Source organism: Leptinotarsa decemlineata, unplaced genomic scaffold (assembly GCF_025532065.1).
Source record: "Leptinotarsa decemlineata unplaced genomic scaffold, Ldec_3_MD MMD2_P_RNA_scaffold_4, whole genome shotgun sequence".
Classification (NCBI taxonomy): Eukaryota; Metazoa; Arthropoda; class Insecta; order Coleoptera; family Chrysomelidae; genus Leptinotarsa; species Leptinotarsa decemlineata.
This window is the reverse complement of record NW_027412531.1, coordinates 5692731-5707901: the sequence shown is the minus strand read 5'-3', so window position 1 is coordinate 5707901 and position 15171 is coordinate 5692731. Positions and strand designations below refer to the sequence as shown.

Here is a 15171-nt window from a genome sequence, read left to right as displayed (position 1 = left end):
AATAAATAGTAATTTATTGATAAATGGATGTAATTTTCTTCAGGAGTTCTTTGAGCTGCTGCAAAAGTCCTTCTGCAGGACATGGAATACCAAATAAATGCCAATTGAATCGTCCATCTTCAACTATTTTACGAGTGAACTCATTGTATTTATGGTAGGAGTATTTTCTGAAAAAATATATGTCCATCAATATTTCGAAAAGCACCTGTGATATCTCCTGGAATTCTCGGAAATATATCTGAAATCCGTCCTCTAGTTGTTAATACACTTATATTATGTCACCTGCTGAATTTTGAAAAATTTGGTTACCAGAAATGTTTCCGTTCATATAATCAGCAATTTTCTCCGGTTTCGCAGGTATCAACATCTCATTCAAATCCATTTTCCATAAATATTTTTTATAACCTACATATATAGTCTGTGATTTGGAAATTCTGGAGCTTCTGCCAAAAACATAAAATCTGGGATTTTAACATTGCAAAGGTTTTTAATTTCAGTCTGAGGGATATTGGATGTTTTCTTTGTTATTTGGAGAGTATTTGAAGTTGATGTTTCTATTGTTGAAGTAGAACGTTGAGTTGTTTTTGCTGTGGTGGTGGTACGTCGACCATATAAAGATTCAATTGCAATTTCGTCATATTTTCCTAATTGAATTGTTTTTTGTTGATACCAAGAAAACATAATGGAAGTTTATTCGCTACTATGTCCCAATCCAAGTACATGCCCAATTAAGTGTGATAGGGTCATGAGAAAATTCGTACCTACGTTTCCATCAAGATCCCACGATTTGTCCTTGTCTAAATGAATTTCTGTACCTACATATATCATTCGAAGGTGGGTAAGCATGAGCTAAAAATCTCCCGGAACCATCAAATTGAGATTGACACTTTTCATTTTCGTCGAAATGGATGTCTTCTTTGTACCAGCGATATAATTATATCAGATTTCACGATAGACGTGAAACGAACATACTTGAATTTGAAACTGGAAATATTCCCCCATAAACTGAAGGCTTTTTCAGCGTTAAGCAACATTTTGACAGATGCTTGAGGAAAATACCATTTGATATATATTTTTTCCCATTTACCTTGAATCGTGAAAGCATTTTCGGCGATGACGCATCTCGGTCTTTGAATCAAACTCAAGAGTGTCTGAATTCAGTGTACCATCCATGACAAGATTACATTTCTCTTGAAAACTAGTCATAGTCGATTCAAAATCTACGAGAGAATTATTGTTATCGATGTATCCATATCGAAATAGATACTGTAATATTTTTTTTTTTCTGTCACATTTTCACAAGTAGTGAGGTACGAGTACGAGTACACACCACAACATTTTAAAACGATACTGAATCCCTATTCATTGTTGAAATAGTAAATTTTATAAGGAGCAGAGGACTAAATCACCGACAATGCAGGCAGTTTGGACAAAAAGTTTTCTGATGTCCCTTATTTCACCAAGTGTTGGCTCAGTCGAGGAGTAGTTTAAGAAAGAGTTTTTGCATTACGTGACCCTATTCAAACTTTCATGTTAGAAATAGATAATGACAATAAGTGGTGGGTTGATCGTGCCTTTCTGGTAGATATGAATAAATACTTGACTGATCTGAATATAAAGTTACAGGGTAAAAATCTGATTGCCTGTCAAATGTATTCATGTATTCAAGTCTTTGAAACAGAGTTGTGGCTGAGGGAAAATAAGGTGAAAAATCAAACTTTGGATCATTTCCCTCATTTGATCAATATTCTCAACTTCTACAAAATCTGATCACGGAATTCAACAATCGTTCTGAAGACTTCCACATAATGAATGAAATGGAATTTCCAATGTTCAACAATCCATTCAATTTTGAAGCTTCGCAGCCACCAGTTCATTTGCAAATGGAGTTGACCAAATAAACCCAGCTTCTTAACGAAGCCGGTTAGTTTATATGGTGAGTGATTTGTCAGATCACATGGTAAGAGTGCGGTTTTACCAAACTCTGAAAACCTGATTCGGTTCACAGTGGGGCAGGCACAAAGTATATGCTCTGCTGTTTCACTTTCCAAACAGAGGCGATACACACTGAAGACCAGTCCGAGTCTCTGCGCATGTTGATTCAGACGACAGTGACCTGTGAAGAGGCCTGTTAGACATCGTAATGCATTCCTACTGTAGTCCAACAACTGTTTGGTTTCATGCTTCGAAAGGTGAATGAACGCCTTGGAGTGGCCAATCCAAGATTTTGCCAAAAGTCTTTAAATCTTCTTGCCATCCGTGTGTTTGTTTGACAAAACCTAAAGCAATGCCAATGACACATTTTGGTCCAATGAAGGTACTTGCAGCACCCTCCTTATGTAAGAGAGTCAGTAGCCTCATTGCTTTCCAGGCCAGTGTGGCCAGGAATCCAGACCAAAAACAATTTGTTGAATCTTCCTATTGAGGAGAGTTGTTTTAGACAATTTGCTACCAATGTAGACATTGCTCGATAGGAGCCAAGAACTACCAACACCGCTTGACTGTCCGAGAAAATTTTTATTGACTTGTGTGTGAGGTTGGATTCTACCAATCTCTCCGCACACAATTCAATAGCATAGATTTCCGCTTGAAATACAGTCCTGGGTCTGCTACTGAAAACACCTGCACCAGAACCTGAAGGAGTTTTTGACCCATCTGTAAACCCACCACTATCAGCTCTTAATATTTCCTTCTTCCCGACGATCCAGTCCTCTCTACTCGAGAAACGTACTGTATACGGCAGTTAGTAGTTGACAGTTAGAGGCATAATGTCAGAAGTCATTCCCAGAATGCTGTGACTTCTAACGTCAACTAGCAGTCAGTGCACTCTGCATTAGATTGATTTGTGCAATCGAGGATGTGCACAAATTGTGCAATCAAGGATGTGCACAAATTAAATTGAAATCAATATGGGAATGATCAGAATGGTGCTTAACTATTCATCTTCTGATTTTCATGGAATTATTTTCCAGCAGCTTGACTGCTGTACGGCTATATAGCTATGCTATACAGCTGTATTTGTTTGTCGGAAACAAAATTATTTTCTAAGAACTTTTTTATCAGTCTCATATAAAAAAACAAATATTTGCGAACTTTGTTTTACAAAATTTGATTATATTTTATAGCAGTTGGCCAATACTACAATTTGTACAATCAAATATTATGAAAATATTTTCTTCAATATTTTTTCAGTCATTCTAGTACCAACTGAAATAGTGAAATATTATAACAAAAAAATGGTTTCAAATGTATTTGCATAAAACTATATTACACCAATTATAAAAATGTATGTTTGATACTTATACCATAAATAACAAAAAATAACAACTGATAACATACACTACATTATTTGAGATTCCTAGTCTTGTTTACTTGATTCCTCCTCTTCAGTCTGAAAATAAAAAAAAACAAATTTTACTGGTGTTCATTGGTGATGCATGAGTGAAAATTCTCAATCACTAACGTAATGTTGAAATTTAATAGGACGCAGTAACAGAATAACGGAAATATTCGAATATTGAAGTTAATGGACCATTGTTTTTTACATCAAGGTCAAATATTAACAGTGGTGCCAATCTAATCAGTTGATGCAACTCAAAAACCAGTTTCATAGAACACAATGGAAAAGAAATTGACAGATGTCCAAACTTTTATTTGATTAAAATTGAAGATGCATTAGAATATTAGAATATAAATTCAAGAATTTCACAACATGAAATACTTGGAATTGAATAAAAGTAAAGCTAACATTTAAATATATGTTAGAAATTTGACAAATCATTAGAAAGGTTTTGGCCATTTCCTTGAATCAAGTGCAACAGGTAGGAATATATTTCACTGAAATGGTTAATATCAGTTTTTTTATTAAAGCATGAAGGTGATTGTGAGATGAAGGCCATTTCTAAAAAGAGTCTTTTGTCATAGTTGTGTTCAATTGCTAGTATTTTTGTAGGATTGAAGTCCATACAATGATCAAAGACTACCCATCTAATAACTTATAATTATTATATGCGAGCGCTTTCGATAGCAAACTGTGCTATCATCATGGTTCTACTCAAACTGAACGTTTTATCTTCTTGTTTGTTCTTTTATACAGTTAGAACGCCTTAGTGCAGATATTTGTCCTCTCTTTTCACCCGGATGTCTCTTCAAATTTGCCCGTACTTTACATCAGGTAATATTCTTTGTGTTGGTGTTTCTCTAGGTCCATTGTTTCTGGCAATGTGTATTGTTTTGTGGAGTATATTAAATGTTAGGTCTTGTGTTTTGATTTGTATTTGTTCCTCGATGAATAAATTATGACTTTTGAATTTATGGATATTAATTTTCCCAGATGTTCATACGGTTTCCTTCATTGACTTGTTTTATGAGTTTGATGTTTTCTGGTGGGGAAAAGTTTTGTTTGTTTTGTATGACGTGTGTTGCGAGGTTTCTTGGTTTGGCCGATATAGAATTTGTTGCAGTTAATGGTTTCATAATTGATAATAAACTATGGTGTACCAATCATGTAAATTATGTGGTCCTTAAATTATCTAGATTTTTTTCCTTGTGTGAAGGTTGAAACATGTAAGAAATCCGGGTGTTATGAGAATATCTAGAAGCTAGAAAAAAGCCATACGCATTTTGGCAAACTTAGGATTTAGAGACCATTGCCATCAGTTCTTGATTTTGCTTGGTATCACCTCTGCCTACCTTATACATTTACACTGGTTTGCTAGAAATACATCGAAATAAGGATACATTACTCAAAAATTTCGACATTCATAACTATAATACGAGAGTAGATCTTGCCCTAATTCAGGCAGACTGTGACGTCATCACACCAGCCAGGTTGCCTCTCAGCTCGCCAGGCAGGACAGTCAGACGAGCCAGGCAATCAGAGTGCACCAAATTGTCACGTAGTGTCCTGTCACCCAGCTAGTTAGGCGGTGAACCAATCAGAGTGTACCAAATTGTCACGTAGCGTTCTCAAACTATCACGCAGCTTGCCAGCTGTGTCCACGCAGAACATCGTGGCGGGAGATTTGAATTTTCTGTGGACATAAATAATTCAGGCAGACTGACGGCCAGGCATATCCCTCAACAATACAGACCACCCAGTCATTTGACGCGCTTACGTTACAGCTGAGCTAACAACGTTGCGACTAAAAAGCATTTGGTTAACCTGCGATTCGGAAAAATTTGGAGCAGCAGCAGTTTTAGTGGCTACTCTGTAGGTATTATTTTATGTGCATGTGATTGTTTTGTTTCTAAGAGTGATAAGGAAGGACTACAAAAAATTGACCCCGATCAAGGTTGTTTTTGGGATTTTCCTATCCGTTATTGATCTATGATTTGTTTCTGAATAATATATGGGCGGGTTTGAAAAAGTATGACTCTGACCGAGGCCAGTGTCTGGAATTTCATTATCCTTCTTTTAGTGATGTTTCATGTTTTTCGGGCAAAATTAATAATTTTTTTCTTCAACAAACTGCAGTATTCATTGAATATTTAACATTTAGATCTAGCTCCTTGACTAATGTACGAAGTAGTTTATTTTCAACTAAATACCAAGAAATATCCTTGGTTTCAAGTTTTGGCTTTCTACTTCTTCATTTTTATATAAAAAATGATAGAATCTTCCAAAGAAAGGAAGAAAGCAAATAATTTCAAAAGATTTGCAGATCATGCAAAGAAGTCACTTTCAGACACAAACTGGAAGATAAAGTATTATCTTGAGTTACATGAAAGAAAAAATACTTTAGATGAAACTACTTTTATGTGAACATAGAATGGACTCATTTAACAATTTTTTTATTTCATAATTTGAAAGTTTATGTTTCAAATAGTACATCTGCAAAAAATCTGAATTTTCACTCTTTATCTTCCCCCTCAAATTCATTGTTGAATGTGGCGTTCACGGAAACGGGGCGTGGTCAAGCTTGACGTCACATCAGTCGACTCGGCGACAAGGGAGTGCTGGCGGATAAGCAAAATACGTGTGCTAAAGCTGTAGAAAGCAAGTTGTGTGTTGTTTACTGCAGTGTGTCAACTGCGTGAATATGAATAATGATAAAAAATGACGTTACAAGTATTGCAAGTTCCTAAATGCAAGAATTCTTCGGTAACTGCATCAGACAAAATTTTTATTTCACTGTTAGGAAAGTTATGGCAGCGCGCTCTGCGGAGGGCCGATTTGTATCTGCCAAGGGGACGCATTTTTGTTGCGAAGACCATTCTAATGTAAGTATGAATGATAATGATTAATAAAAATAATTATAGTTTACTCTGAGCACTACCTTGAATTTTAGATTGAAACAGACTTAGAAAATTACATGTATATCAAAACTATGGAAGTGGGAAAAATTATATTGAAACCAGGCGTAATTCCGCATATATTTGATTGCCAGATTGATAGACCGACGGCCCATACATCTAAAGCTCTACCGTTTGTTCAAAAAAAGGAAAAACAAATTTTGTTTAATACTTTGTAACGAAGATACCGCAAATCATGTTTGATGAAGCAGGTACACAGTAAAAGACCTTTGATGTTGGAATTCAAGTTAATGAACAGGTTTTTCGAAGATCAAAAGTTAAACAGACCGTAAATATTATATACCACCGAAACAGAAATCGTTCTAAAGAAATAGAAAATACAGAAAGTATTGGAAAAAATTACTACTAAGTTTCCCCGAGGACAGTGAGAGTTTGAGTACATCAGACATGACTTCTGTTGATACATCATCAGATTCTTCTTTGTCTGGAATATTAGTTGAAAACTGGAATTCGAAAAACAATATTGAGTGAACATCTATTTACGTCATAAAGAAAAATCCGAAATTATATTTTGGAATCCCAAGGTACTCTTTATTAATTATAGATTTTTGTCTCAAAAATGCCAGTCACCCAGAATTGATATATACATTACTTTGAAGAAAATTAAATTGAATTGACGATAGCAGCGATTCATAATCTCCAACTACAGGCCCGGTTGCCACCGCTCGAAGCTCGTTTGCCTGGTGTGACGTCACGATGTACCGCGGGCCATCTCATTTTCATTTTCAATTGCTCTTGCTCAGTTGTTAATTGAGATATAAACCGGAACATTTTGTGGGATACTCGAGAGATGAGTTACTTTCATAATATATAATTTTCAATAAAAAAATAAATTAGTGTGAATGAGCCCATTATACAAAAAACATGTTTTTCTATCCACTTTGTATTCCAAACATTCGTCATAGAATTGATTCAGATTCATTGAATTACAACACAATGTTTCGAATGAGTTTAATCTACTCATTTCATCAATGACAGTACATAATGACATTCATTCGCTCATTTGATTCATTCTCAGCCATAGGAATATAATTCAGGAAGAGATTGATTTTGGCTTTCTACCTGTAATTATTATTGTTGAAATTGGACCCATAGCTCACCAATCAACACAAAAACTACTCGAGAACTGAATACCCTTTCCCAGAAATGATTTTTCAAACTTATCCGTTTTTATGACTATAACTCGCTTATGGCGCAACTCTATTCTGATAAATTTTCCTAAATAGTTTTGGCAATAACTATTTATAACTTGAAAGTTTATTTTGAATATTGAAATCCCACCCAAGAAAAGATATGATTGAATATTATGAATCAGAAAGAGTTAATCGAAAATCTACTGAAACCTAATTAGAATATCCATGTTAGAAAAGTATTTAACAAGATAATCATTTTAAACGACCCAGAAGTTTTATTAAGTTGAATGGTTATTTAAAAACCGTAAAACATCATTATGAAAGACTACACATCTTAGCGGATCGATAGAAGCAACTTGAGTTGCCTACTCTATATGAAACGTTTTGACAATAACAAAATAATCAGGAATTACCTTTTGTAATTTAAAATTGAAATAGGTTTCTATACAATCACTCTCCAAATCCAAAAAATAGGAGAATATTTTATACAACACAGTCTGTACAACTCAATGAAGTATCAGCCAGAGTTAAAATCAGGATTTGTCCTGAATCGGGAAAGAGTCGTGAGAATCTGAGTTTCAATAGAATTCTTTCTGAAAATAATCCGATATTTAGGGAAAGCAGCCAGTCCATCGAAAACAAAACTGATACTGAAAACATTTTCACAGAACTCTTGAAATCAGGAACATTGTGAACTACGTTTTATGATCAAGGCTTCTGACAATACTTTGGTTTCTTCTACAAACTTGATCATCTACATTGAACGAAAAATGTATTTTCCTTAAATTACAGGATATCACGTTTTTTTTATAATCTTCATGCAGTTTTGTGCAAATTTGTGCAACAGTTATGAATTAACACTTGTGATCCACTGTTTGGAACCTTTGGTTCCAAACAGCTGAAGTCTATTATGTAAGCATATGTAAAAATCACTGTAAATATTCAAAAATTGTACACTGGCTGAAAGACATCGGTGGATTGCCCTTTGGTATTCACCAATAAATGACATTTATTATTATTTTATTTGACAATATTAGGAGTTGGTTCATTACCACACATCAATTTCTTATTTTTTCCATATTCTTCAATAATTTATGTTTTCGTTAACGTTTCATGCCTACAATCATATTTCAAAATAGTTTTTTATAGCATAAGTCCCCATCGCATTCACAATTTACGATTGTAAATTGTTCAAATTGCTTTTTGTTCATTTGATAAACCACTTTGATGAACTCCTTCAAATCTTCTTATGACGATCCTATACATTTTTTTTCCCTGAATCGGTCGTTCCGATACATACGCAAGGAGAAGTGTGTGCAGAGAATGAAAAACTGCGAAATAATCCCGTCTGGCTACGAACCAGAAAAATTACATGTGTGATTTTTCCTTGCGAAATAAGGAAATTCTATTCTAACTACATATCCTTTTACATTATGACATCAAATTAGGTGAGTCGACTTATTTATCTTGATTTTATTTGAGGTTTTATGCAAAGTTTAAGATCAAATAAAGCAAATCTCAGTGGCGAACCCGCGTCCCTATTTCATACAGCGCTTTATAAAAATTGTTCAGGAGCTTTTGTATTACATGATGGACCGAACAATGTGTATTTCGTAAAGAAACCATTCACCAATGGCAAAAGAAATTTTCCAATTCTTCACTCACCATCAGTTCTATTTAAAACGTATTTGAGGGATTTTTGAAAGAAAGATACCCAATAAATATCATATTCAGACCTTTTTTGGAGTATTGTACTCATGTATGGAGCTCTGCCCCCAAACATACCCTGAAGTTGCTGGATGGGCTTGTTTCATGATTTTTGGTTTATAGTTCACTTGATAGAAATTTTAAAATGAAAAAGAGTGCACTTTGTCTCATCTCTTTAAGTACCGTAGTTTTCCCGTAATTAATTATTAAAAATCGAATGTAGTAGGGTGATGACGTCACGGCCCTATTCCCGCTTCTTGTTCGATTGACCAATAGGAACAATAGAAATAATCAACATTGCCAAATCGTAAAATTTAGGAAGCCTATAATTATCAATTTAATTATGGAAATGTATATGAACCCGTTAACGTTTCAATTAATAAAAAATTCTCCACATGGAATAAAATGTACACGAAAAATCATGTATACAAGTAAGTTATATATCACAAAATATTTACCTGAACTATGATTTTATGCATTATTTAATAATGTACAGTTTTGAAAATCAAAAAATATAGCAAACTGGATTAAAGAATCATTTCAAATATTCAATTTATTCTACAATCCTCTATCTGTACAACTGCAATTTATTATAAAAAACGATTCCTACATACATACATACCTACCTCTTTCTAATATAGCTACTAAATTCAAGCGTTATAGGCTCGCTTGGGTAATCTGTTGAATCTCCCAAAACTTGAGAGGAAGGTTGAATGAGGTCAGATATAGACAGAATGGATTGTACTCGAACTGATCCAACAAAAGCTTCTGAAGTAATTAATCATTTAAAATTCAATCAATTTTGTTTCATACTTTCAGTAACAGGATTAACTCCAGATAATACTTTCTGTGGAAAATACTTGAAGTTGAAATAAAAAACTCTGTCATCAAATTCAATATTTTCGTTCCCCTTTCATTTATAGTCACTTTTTAAATGATTTCTATAAAGTCTTGGGAGAGTGGAAGGATTGTAGTTTTTTCTTTTCAATACTTTCACCCATTTTTTTCTCTCATCATTTTATTCTTTGGGAACCTAAACTCATTATATGAAATAACTCACTTATAAACCAATGCGCTTTCTGTTTTCTTGTGCCTTTTCGCAAAATTAAAATCAGCACAAGAATGCACCATATTAATATTCAAATATATCTCTAAAACACTTTCAAAACATACACAAACTAAACTCGATTAAAAACGAATTGTTCCTACGCCAGCTGTCAGCTAAGAATAAGTCGAAACTCAATGTTGCAAAAACAAGCAGAATGGATCCGACATGACATACCTACATTTTCAATGCCGAATAAACCAATAAATTGTGATATGAGTACTCCTATTTTCCTGAGAAAATGAAAGATCAATTAAAATTTTCTATAATTATTCATTCTTGTTTTTTAAGAATAAAGCCAAGAAACAAATAAATATACAATAATAAGATCGCTCGAATCCACGAATTAAGCATTAAAATGGACAATAATATTTGCCCTGATAAATGATATAGTACAAGTTATATCTAAATATAATTCTAAATAGAATTAAACGACCTGTATTTTCAAATGGTTTTCGAATGCTCATGAACCCAAATAAAATAAATCAATTATGCATTCATGTCACCCATCAAAAAATAAGAAATTCAACGTTACTGGTATATTAGCCATATTCTCATCCAGTCAGCCAGCGCCCTCTGTAGTGTATGCGACAATGTGCTCTTTGTTGGTTTCCACAAACTTCGTATTTTTGTTAAAATAATTTCAAAATGAATGTTGAGCCTAGTTTTGTTAAAGCTGACTCCCGACAAGTTACCAAGAATCGATTTTGAAATGATCGATGAATTTTACTTGAAAAATTTGCAATACTTTGGTACCGAAATGAAGAATGAAAAATTGAAACGGTAGGTGGTATATTTAGTAGGTCCCTTTTATTCATATGACATTCATTTCAGACTTTGTCTTGTATCGAAGGATGGAAAGTTTTGATTTAATTTTTATTTTATCTCGGCCAAGGAGCAGTATGGTGACTGAAAAGAGAAGCAAAAATATGTACAGTGAAATGTAGAATTACTCCAGAACATATCAATCCAAAAATAACATAAAAAATATTTTTCGGACTGTTAACTAATGACACGGAATATGCAGCAAAATAGATACCCGCCGAGACCTACCTTTTACAAAAAAACGTTCTGTAATTAAATAATTGTAACAGTTGTATTCACACCGAGTTGACAACAATAACAACAAAAATGGCGTCAGTCGAATTGGATCATCAGATCTGTGATTGGATATTAAAAACCAATACACTTAGCAACTCGGCTCTAGACACGATCAATTTTATTGATCAACAGACACGCGGTCAATTTAAATTCTTGCTTTTCGAATTATTCTTTTTTCTGCAAATATAAAGAGATTTTGGGACCGATTAGACTTAATAAATATAATATACCCCTAACTCGATCAGTCTATAAGCAAATCAGTAGGTATCATTTTCCATAGCATGAAACAAGCCCATTCCATCCAAAAAAGACCCATCCACCTGAATGGAGACGCGAAATTCATCTGCAACCTTGATAGCCTGGAACATCGAAAAAAGGTTGGTGATTTGTCTCTCTTCTATAGATACTTTCACGGAAGGTGTTCACGTGACTTGGCACATTTGATTCCACCAAGAGCAGTACATATCAGAAATACGCGACGGACTGTGGCTGCTCATCATTTTGAGGTCAACTCAGTACACCTCGAACTTCACTGTTTAAGAACTCTTTCATCTGGAGAACTGCGTTGATGTGGAATAAACTTCCTGAGAACGTTTTTCCAAATGGATACAATCTTCAGCAATTCAAATCCAATGTGAATCGCTACTTTCGCACAGGCACCTCTCTGAGAGCACCTTAAGGGTTTTCCTGTAGTGCTTGTGTTTTGTCCTTAAAAAAAAGTACCTTTGCGATGAATAATTTCGAAATTATGTTCTCTCAATGTCACTGACCACCTTGCCAATCAAACACTCAACAGTTCATGCTCAGTGTTTCTGACGCTGGTTAGTTTTCGTTTCAGAATTGTCTTCGGTTTCAATAGTTTTTTGAATAAAAATACTTTGAATGACAAAACGTGGTTTTTATGTTTGACAAGTATTCAATTCTGTTTATTTTTGCCAACTATTCAAAAAATCTCTAACAAATTAAAAGTATCGTAAATTCATTATTAGACGCTAAAAATTAAGTCAAATTTGGCCAATATTTTTTATAAAAGAGATGGAAACAAAGTCGATATCGAAAAAAATGGATAACAATTATTCAAATTTATTTAATTTTAAATGTAAAAATGATAATATAACACTGAATCAATTATGATATCAAACATATCAATTGGCACAAATTAAATTATCTTTCATATTGGCAAATCTGCCACCCACAGAAGGTGCAGCACAACATTGTTACAGGACATAATTGTTACAAAGCATATTATCAGCTTCAAACTTGGCTGGGTTCCGGAAATATTGCTCAAAACTATTTACTACAGCTGTGAAACTGGATGTGGAAGTTTGAAATTTGGCTGTCGAAAATATGGTTTGAAATACTCTAATGTGGTAAAAAAGCTTTTGAGGAAGTTAATGATTCTGATGAAATTGTGGATGAAGAGGCAATGTAGACTGGAAATAATATCGGAGACGAAGACGGTGTTGGTCTTGAAGATTTCGAAGATCTGCTAGAAAATGTTTGTAGAGTCTAACGACGATTAAAAAAATGTTTTGAATTGTAGTTTTTTTTCGTTTTGTGCATTTTCTGAGATCATTTACCATAGTAACGTATATATTTTTTACACTGTCAGAAAGTAGAGATTTCAAAGAACAAAAAGCCTATCGACTTTTTTAAAAAAAGCCGATATTCTGAAGCGTGAAATTTTTATAAAAAATTAAGGTGCTTTTTCGATATTAAATTAAAATAAGGTGAAAAATGCATATTTCAAGTGAAAAAAATTACAGTGTTTTTGGACAGTAATGGATAGTAATAATTCACTTTTGAAAATATTAACAACAATGATTATGCAAGATGTGTTTCATTACACGGTAGCTTTATCAGTTGGCCTGATACATGAAACTATTCTACAATGTCTTTGATATAACAGTAGGCAATAATGAAAATTGATTCTGATTATGTCAAAACAGGTAGATCTTGAAAAAACAATTACAATATAATATTAGTTGGGAAATAAAGGTTTTGGCTTTCTACTTCTCCATCTTCATACAAGAAAATGTGCTTTTCCTTACAATGTTATCCAGATTTGGTGTTGGGAAGCCAATGAGGCAAGTGTCTCACTGCAAAACATCGGATGTCCACCAGTGAGGATGACATTGTTACATGTAAGTGAAATTTTACATCTTTCATTTACTATATTGCGTAGGCGGGTTGGCTGTCCTTGTTCATCTTTCACTGCCTGAACCACTGTGCATGTTGTGTTTGGCGAGTGCATTGGCTTGGGATGTGGGGGTTGAGCAAACCGGTTAGGTTTGCCTGCTTCCACGTAGCTCCGCTGGGTACGGGAATGACGGAATCACTTGTGTATCCGTGCCAAGAGGATGAACCTTCGAGATACCGGGCGCCCTCTTGTCATAGCATCGCCTTGTCACGGTAATGCGGGGCTCTGCCGAGATTGATCTTCTTTCACTAGCTACTCGAGGGACTTTTATGGACAGAGGAAACTTAAAATTCTTTTTGACGCTGAGGAGATGGATGTCGAGCTCACGACTCCAACTGATCTCCCTGTAAATTTAGATCAGAAGCGAGAACTTCTCAACTCTCCATCTCCTGATCCAATAACTGAACCTAAAAAAAAAGGTTTGGTAGTGCAGCAAGGAAACGACTGAGTCGTCTTCTCAAGAGCGGGGTACCTTATGAAACCTCCGTGCATCAAACTTTTGAGCGGCGTACGCAGAATCTGTCCCAGGTGGAGGAACAAACCCCTCACGAGCAGGTTAGCAAACGTTTGCGCTCAAATGATGGCGAAAAAGAGGCGAAAAAGCCCTGCACGGTTGAATCTAAGGCATCGTCAGGTGTAGCTGACGTGCAAAAACCCTCATATGGGAAGGTTGTCGCGGGTATCAAGGTGGGAATCTTGCACCTTGACTTTTCGACTACCTCATCAACGATGAAACAGCAGAACATATACTTTAGCCTGCCCCGCTGGGGACCGAATCAGGTTTTTAGAGTTCGGCAGAGCCGTACTCTCACCATCTGACATGAAAGACCACTCACCATACAAACTAATCGGCTTCGTTAAGAAGCTGGGTTTATTTGGTCCGAGTGTGAATAGGTGTGAGCCACAATAAACCCTTGTGGGTTGCGGTGGAGGGTCGAATAGACCCACTCACTTTTGACCTAACCTAACCTAACTATATTGTGTAGCAATCTTGTGAATGATATCTGCTTCAACCCCATAACGAATGTTTGGAATACGAACTGAATAGAGAAAAGTGTCTTCTGTATAATTCAGTGTTCACATAAAAGTATTTGTTTTGAAATTATTTTTCTTTCGTATAATTTAATGTTTGTTTGAAAGTAGTTGTTTCGAGAAGGCTTTTCTTCCAGTTTGTGTCTGAAAGTTACTTCTTTGCATGATCTACACATCTTTGTAAACAGTTACCTTTTTAAAATTGATTGCTTCCTTCCTTTCTTTAGAAGATTCCCACTTTTTTTAAGTAAAGATGGAGAAGTAGAAACTCCAAACCTTTCTCCCCCAAAAATGAATTTCTTATATACTCCTTTCAATTTGAATCAGATTCCTATGGCTGGGATTTAATCAAATAAGTGAATGAATGTCATATGTACTGTCATCAATGCCATGAGTAGATTAAACTCATAATAATAATAATAATAATAATTTATTAGTTCATTAGATTATGTCTTAGCATAATATAGAACAAGTCAGCATAGTACAGTATCAGTATAAGATAAATTAATATTAAAAATATTTTACCCAAATTGTAGTCAATATAATTAATATAGTTATTGATGTAACTAAGTGTATGA

The 15171-nt window shown here is 34.6% G+C and overlaps 1 protein-coding gene across 1 annotated transcript in view; it reads right to left on the bottom strand.

Moving 5' to 3' along the window:
- Positions 1-3247: 3247 nt before the first annotated feature.
- Tmem120b (transmembrane protein 120B) overlaps positions 3248-15171 on the bottom strand; it is a 67886-nt gene continuing 55962 nt past the window's right edge. Inside the window, exon 7 of the mRNA XM_074186731.1 lies at positions 3248-3391. Coding sequence (XP_074042832.1) covers positions 3359-3391 — 33 coding nt within the window. The 3' untranslated portion in view covers positions 3248-3358. The remainder of the gene's footprint in view (positions 3392-15171) is intronic.